Source organism: Protobothrops mucrosquamatus, unplaced genomic scaffold, assembly GCF_001527695.2.
Source record: "Protobothrops mucrosquamatus isolate PMUCROS unplaced genomic scaffold, P.Mucros_1.0 scaffold2709, whole genome shotgun sequence".
Taxonomy (NCBI): Eukaryota; Metazoa; Chordata; class Lepidosauria; order Squamata; family Viperidae; genus Protobothrops; species Protobothrops mucrosquamatus.
Genome location: NW_015388754.1, coordinates 73,876 through 81,710, shown reverse-complemented (window position 1 = coordinate 81,710; position 7,835 = coordinate 73,876). Strand labels below are relative to the sequence as shown.

General features: G+C 40.2%; 1 protein-coding gene across 1 annotated transcript; it reads right to left on the bottom strand.

Moving 5' to 3' along the window:
- Positions 1–5,058, bottom strand: LSM2 (LSM2 homolog, U6 small nuclear RNA and mRNA degradation associated). The gene is made up of 5 exons (XM_015825606.2): positions 4,985–5,058; positions 3,529–3,596; positions 3,284–3,314; positions 2,755–2,814; positions 1–1,068 (listed from the first exon to the last, which is right to left on the bottom strand). Exons 1-5 carry the CDS (start codon positions 4,985–4,987, stop codon positions 943–945), a joined length of 288 nt encoding a protein of 95 aa, XP_015681092.2. The 5' UTR covers positions 4,988–5,058; the 3' UTR covers positions 1–942.
- Positions 5,059–7,835: the final 2,777 nt, after the last annotated feature.

Below are 7,835 nucleotides of genomic sequence, written 5' to 3'. Positions count from 1 at the left end.
TTCCATCTTTCAAATCAAACTTTTAATTGTCCACTTTTCGTTGAACAAATCATTATGCTTTCAAAAAATCTTCCTTAAAAAAAAAGTACATATCCCATAAAATGTAAGAATAACAAGAAATATAAAGACGACAACAAAACCAGTGAAATGTTAAAAAAAACTCAAACAGCAGGACTCAACCTGCAACTTTTTCTAATGGTCAGAGAAAACGCACCTGCCGTTTTATATTACAATGGAAAAAGCTTGGGTTGACACTGAATGGTATTATATTGTGTGCATAACACAAATAAACCTGACACCCTCCATACTTCAGAAGCTTGCAGGTCCTTCCTAGGAAAGTGTTTTTTTCAAATCCTATAAATAGGGAATACATCAACATGAAGAAAAAAAAATCCCACCAGCATTAACTGTGTTGCATCAGACAGAAGGAAATTAGAAAGGGCTGGTGATACATGAAGAAGACCACTTTGTAGGGCAAACAAGCTACAGAAATAATTTTCATGGTTGAGTATCAATCCTCGACCCAAACTGAACTTTCCTGCTACTCAACAGTACTCTTCACTGTTGAGCAAGGAAGAGGACCAATAATGGAAGGATTTTATTACTGGGTCTGAACGGGAAAGGGATGATCTAAGATTTCTTCTTCAATTTAGTGCTCGCCGAGCTTCATCGCCAGCAGTCCTGGGAGATGGAGATTGGTGCGAATATATTTAACCATTATGGAGGCTGCACTTAAAAAAAGCAAAGGAACAAGCACAAACATTAGCAAGTGGGAGCATCATCTGTATCCAAGGAAAATACCGTGGGTGGCCGTATTTACGATGCTAACTTTGCTGGTACTTCCCAGAGAAAGAGATAATGTGACCTTCCACCCTTCTGCAGCTCTTCTTCAGGGAAGGTCAAGTCACACAGAGAGAATAAAAAAAATAAAATAAATTTCCATCACTGCTTCTGCTGGAGGGCTTCCTTGCGAGCAGCATCTTGCAAGAGCTGAGTGTCCACCTCGTCGGCTGGAAGTTGGACATAGCGGACAACAGAGCCACGAATGAAGCAATTCTTGACCGACAACTGGAGAGAAACAGAGAAGAGCCTTGGAGGGCTGTGTAAGGATCAGGGGGTCTTAAACTCAAGCTATTCAGGCAGCCAGGTATAATTCAGCTAAAATAAGAATTATTTTAGCCGTGTGGCATTTTGGAACAGTGTTGGCTTCCTATGCTTAATTGTTTATCTAATCTTGTCAGCCACTGTTAAGCAAACTGTTAAAATACAGGTAATCCTCGACTTAACACTTCATTTAGTGACCGTTCAGTCACAACGGCACTGAAAAAAAGTGACTTGTGACCCTTTTACACACTTATGAACATCGCAGCATTCCCCAGGGTCACGTGACCAAAATTCGGATGCTTGGCAATTGGTTCATACTTATGACGGCTGCAGTGTCCTTGGGGGTCATGTAATCCCCTTTTGCAACCTTCTGAGAAGCAAAATCCATGGGGAAACCAGATTCGCATATAACAACCGTGTTGGTAATTTAACAACTGCAATGATTCACTTAACAACCGTGGCAAGGAGTCATCAAATGGGGCGAACTGACTTAACAAATGTTTTACTTAGCATCATAAATTTTGGGCTCAGTTGTGGTCGTAAACTCGAGGACTACCTGTACCACACCATTTAAAAAAAATAAATAAGAATCACATCTCCAGGGCATGGGGGTCAGGTTAGATGTTGGGGTGATGTTATTGTTCTGCTGAATACAGGTAGTCCTCGACTTATGGCCACAACTGAGACCCAAATTTCTGTTGCTAAGCGGGACATTTGTTAAGTGAGGGTTTTCCCCCCTTATTTTACAACCTTTCTTGCCCCAGTTAAGTGAATCACTGCCGTTGTTAAGTTAGTAACAGGGTTGTTAAGTGACTCTGGCTTCCCCATTGACTTTGCTTGTCAGAAGGTCACAAAAGGTGATCCCATGACCCTGGGATACTGCAACCGTCATAAATATGAGCCAAGCATCACAATTTTGATCACGTGACCATGGGGATGCTGCAACAGTCATGTGAAAAAACGGCCATAAGTCACTTTTTTCAGTGGTGTTGCAACTTCGGTCACTAAAGGAATGGTTGTAAGTCAAGGACTGCTTGTAATTATTGAGCTTGTTCTTGCTGGACATTATTTTTTTATGTTACATTGAATGTTTTTGCATTGTTCATAATGTGCTGCTAGTCACAGCAAGGATCAGATTTGTAAGATGGGTGTCATGTAAATTGACTAAATAAAAAAAATCAATAGATAAAAGCTGGGCCAGCTAATAAGATGGAATTATTCAATTTCAGTCACTTTCTCACTCCCCAATAGTCATGCAATAGCCATGGATGGGGTTTTATGCTGCCCTTTTAATTCTACACTCAAAATTGCTGATTATAAAGTTAAAAAAACAGGATAGTTAAAATAGATTATGAAAAGCTACAGTTAAAAATATATTCAAAAGTAATATATGATATAATGCAGGGGTCTTCAAACTTGGCCCTTTTGTGACTTGTGGACTTCAACTCCCAGAATTTGTCAGCCAGGCACGCTGGCTGAGGAATTCTGGGAGTTGAAGTCCACAGGTCACAAAAGGGCCAAGTTTGAAGACCCCTGGTATAATGCCTTCTTGGTGAAAATGAAAAGCTAATAAACATTTGTCTATACTTTTGAAACTGCCATTTATCCATATTTTTCAAATCCTGCCACGGCCATTACATGAGCACTTACCATATGAGGGTATTTTTCTGGGTCTGTCACGCTAATGTCTGTGAGCTTAATATTCAAGTACTGTGGAATCAGGGAAGAAAGAAAAGACAGTTCAGTAAACAAGCAAGATATTTTGTATATCCTGAGATTTATCTCCCAAGTCATTCGAGGCTGCCTATCCAAAATCATCACTAGTTTCTTTTCACCTCAGTGAAAGACAATCTCGGAGATTTTCCACAGCCAAATTGTTTGTGGCATTGTCCACAAAGTTATTACTTTAGAGAGGTGCAAAAGTAGAGATCATTGCCATTGATTTCTTGTTAATGCGAGTGGGGATAAAATAAATTTGTTTGCTGCCCTGAACTACTGCAAAGACAGAATACAAAATGAAATACACTGAAGGATGACTGTATGTACAGCAGAGGTGTAGAAATATTTCAGACATAGGAATACCAAAATAATCCTTCAAACAACACAGACCTACTTAGGTAGAATGCAAAAAAAAAATTCTTTAGAAGGGTTGCAAAGAAAGGTTAGAAATAATTCATACCTGATCTACAGAGTGTAAGGTCCCACATATGCTACAAAAAAACAAAGGAAACACAATTCAGAGTTAAGGTGATAAAGGTTCTTTAAAAGCACAAGAGAATCTCGTGAATTAAATAAAGAGGGAATGAAAACTAAAAGGAGTGGGTTTATTAAGGAGAAAGCACCTAGAAACTGGAAATTGGAAGGCTAGGGTCACAAAGAAATCAGCATTCATTTGCAGCCAAACAGCTGTGAATAAAAACATACCTCAAGTCATTCTTTAATTCGACCACTACGTCCTTCCCTACTAGGGATTTGAAGAAGGAATAGAAGAGCTGAGGATAAAGGGAAAAAAATGAACATAAAGCAAGCTTTAAGAATAATTTCACAATCCAGTGCATAACTACAGTATATCTACAGAATACCTATTTTTTATTACACACAAAAAATAATGTAGTCTCACACTACATTATTACATGATAGCAGTGTTCCAATATCTCAGGGGCTGCCACAAAGAAGAGGGAGTCAAGCTATTTTCCAAGGCGCCTGAAGGCAGGACAAGAAGCAACGGGTGGAAACTAATCAAGGAGAGAAGCAATCTAGAACTAAGGAGAAACTTCCTGACAGTTAGAACAATTAACCAGTGGAACAATCTGCCTCCAGAAGTAGTAAATGCTCCAACACTGGAAGTTTTTAAGAAGAGACTGGACAGCCATTGTCTGAAATGGTAAACGGTTTCCTGCCTGAGCAGGCGGTTGGACTAGATGACCTCCAAGGTCCCTTCCAACTTTATTATTATTATTATTATTATTATTATTATTATTATTATTATTATTATTATTACTCTAAAGCCCAATAAATACTACAACAGTGTTGAGCAAAAACTACCGTACATGTGTTCAAACATGTGCAAATCCTCATTAAAATAAATTACACATTTACAGTTAGCAAACATTCAGCTTGTTATGCATTTCAGCAGCTATGCTCAACTTCAGCAACTTTAAGATGTGTGGATTTCAACTCCCAGAATTCCCATGCTGGTTGGGCAATTCTGAGGCTTGAAGTCCACACATCTTAAAGTTGAAAAAGAATGCCTTATATGGCATACCAGGTCTATGGAGATTCTCAATCATCCAGGTCATGATTGTCCCAAAGATACTTTTTCCAAAAACCAACTGGATTTGGTTTTTTTTTTTTCCTTTGACAAAAAAAATGGCATATCAGTTTCAGTAGCAGAAAGACTCCACTTCTCTCTGCACCCAGTAAGCAGTTCCCAAGTGACTATATTCCTGGTTTGCATCAGTGAGCAACGGGATTAAATTATTTTTAACTTTTTAATGCATGCCCTACATATGTACACCCACATGTTACATATGCATGCAGTATATCCTTCATCTTAAAAAGCAGGTCCTTTTTAAAAGTAGACATTCAATAAACACGTTTTTACGGCCTCAGGAAAAAAATCATTGGCGATTTGAGCACCTGCAGATACTTTGTATACGTCCTCATTCAGGATTTGGCGCTACGAGCCTCTGTTGTTATGATCCCAGCTAACAATGCCTAACACAAGTTTACCGGGCTGCAAAATCGGATTCACACGCGATTTCTAAGTGCAAAGACTGATTCACCCAGGCATCTCCAAAATAAATGATTAAAATCCCCCGTCCCTCCCCACCCCGACAGAGCAAAGCTATTACCCCACACAAAATCACGCTGCGCTCACCATATTTGTCGCTGCGCGCAGCAGAAGCAAAAACCCCGCGTGGATCAACTCGCAGAACTAGGGTCTGGGAAGAAAAAAAATAAAAAGAACTTCCCGGGCTGCGCATGCGTGGTGAGAACGTATGTCTTACGGAAGGTACAAGGGCGACAGAAATAGTGACTTCAGGAGCAACCGGAAGCGAACCGGAAACAGGAAGCTGTTCTTAAAGGAGCCGGCACCGTGAATCTCTCTCTCTCTCTCTCTCTGTGTCTGTTAGTCAATTAAGCAGATTCATCTGAGAATTTTTTCTAAATGGGGGAACTGGATGGAGGATGGACATAAGGACAGAGGGCTGTGCTATGCTTTAGAGTTGAAAACAAAAAGGTGCTTTGGAGTGGTACACACATGGCATTCCTGCTGCAACTCTTTAAACCGATGCTTTTCAACTTTGGCAGTTTTAAGATATGTGGAATTCAACTCCCAAAATTCCCCAGCCAATTCCAGAAGTTGAAGTCCACGCAACTTAAAGGTGCTAAGGTTGAGAAACACTGTCTTAAACCCACAAGAGTTTGGAAAGTGTGAAGTACAAGACTTGGTGTTTTTATTTGCAGCATTGCTGATTCTCTCTAATTTATTAGAGCAGAGGGGCTGAGAGAGCATCCCCTGATGCTTTCCCAGAATAAAAACAATGCTTAACTCATCTGCCTGTTACCACTCCCATCTTGGCAAGGTTCTCAGGCAGTGAAACCTGGTGAAAACTGGCATTTTACACAGCTCTGCACCCAGAGGAACAACAGTCACATTTTTATACAGAACACAGCAGTGATGACACATGCCGCTGCTTTAACTTTCTTCTTCAACTTAGCAAATAAAGACTTCAGATAGCAAATAAAACTTCATTAAGTGAAAAAAAACAAGGAATTAGGGGAAGTTGGCATATTTTGAAGAAAGCAGAAAAAATATTTTGTATGGAAAGCCAAAAAATAATAATAAAAGAGAAATGAAATGGCCCTCCAGGCTTGTTGAACTACATTTTAGAATTTTTATTATTATTTTTATAAATAACTCAAGGCAGGAAACATACGTAATACTCCTTTCTTCTCCTATTTTCCTCACAACAACGACCCGGGGAGGTGGGTTGGGCTAAAAGAGGGACTGGTTCAAAGTCACCCAGCTGGCTTTCATGCCAAGATGGGATTAGAACTCATGGTCTCCTGGTTTCTAGCCTGGTGCCTTAAGCTCTACACCAAATTGGTTCTCTAATATGGCAAAAATAGAGGTTATCACAGGGGTAGGCAACCTTGGCTCTTTTATGACTCGTGGACTTCAACTCCCAGAATTCCTGAGCCAGCATGGCTCAGCTTGGAAACCTCTCCCTTTCCCCTCAGCATGGCTGGCTCAGGAATTCTGGGAGTTGAAGTCCACGAGTCATAAAAGAGCCAAGGTTGCCTGCCCCTGGGTTATCAGGAATGCTTGAGCTACAGTCAGATGTATCAGAGTTGAAGACATGTCAACTCAACCCCAGAGCCAAATGTTTCCAGCAAAAGCAGAAGAAATTTCAGGATATCTTAAATTGGCATTGAGGACACGTGAAGTTGGATAAGGTTAAAAGAGCCAGCAAGTCTGTTTCCTTTTATTATTTTGTATCGACTGGATAAGGATGTTTCATAACTCCATCTAACAGTATTTAGAGAAAATGATTTTGGGTGACTCAAGCCAATGAGTCATCTTGTTGGTAGAGAAAAGATCCTCAACGCCTTTCATCATCCATCAGGCATCTTTACATAAGGTGGCAGATGATTTCAAGAGGCGGGTACGTTGCACAGATATGGCTCTTGGATCAAAATGTGCCCAAAGAGGAGAGCCTTAATCACAGTAGGAATCCAAGTTTAGGAAAAGCACCTGAACCAAAGTTACTCTGGTTGTGTGAACCAGCAAAGGGTTACTTTGAAGAGAATCCTTTCTTCTTACCTTCAGACATAACAGAATTGGAAGAGACCTTGGAGATCTTCTAGTCCAACCCACTGCTCAGGCAGGAAACCCTGTACTATTTCAGACAAGTGGTTGTCCAATCTTTTCTTAAAAACCTCCACTGTTGGAGCAACCCCAACTTCTGGAGGCATGTCGTTCCACTGACTAATTATTCTAACTGTCAGGAAATTTCTCCTTATTTCTAGTTGGTTCTCTCCTTGATTAGTTTCCATCCGTTGCTTCTTGTCCTGCCTTCAGGTGCTTTGGAGAATAGCTTGACTCCCTCTTCTTTGTGGCAGCCTCTCAAATATTGGAACACTGCTATCATGTTACCCCAGTACTTCTTTTCACTAGATTAGACATATCCAATTTCTACAACCATTCTTCATATATTTTAGCCTCCATCCCCTAATCATCTTTGTTGCTCTTCTCTGCTCTCTTTCTAGAGTCTCAACATTTTTTTTATATTGTGGTGACCAAAACTGGATGCAATATTCCAAGTGTGGTCTTACCAAGGCATTATAAATAAATGGAGATTTGAAGCTACAGTGTTGAGAGATGTGACCACAAAATGCATTACCTATTTATAAAATAGCCACCATAGAAGCCACAACCAGATATCAACAGAGGAATGTTATCCTAACACTCCCTTCAACTCTCCCGGATGTTCTCTATCATCCCAGCTGTCAGCCCTTTCAGGTAGGCCAAATCAAGAAACAAATATCACAAGAAATCCTTGATCTCTATCTTATTGATATAGGGCAGGGCTCTTCAAACTTGGCCCTTTTATGACTTGTGCACTTCAACTCCCAGAATTCCCAGCCTCTGGGAGTTGAAGTCCACAAGTCACAAAAGGGCCAAGTTTGAAGAGCCCTGATATAGGGTATAATAAAAGAATTTT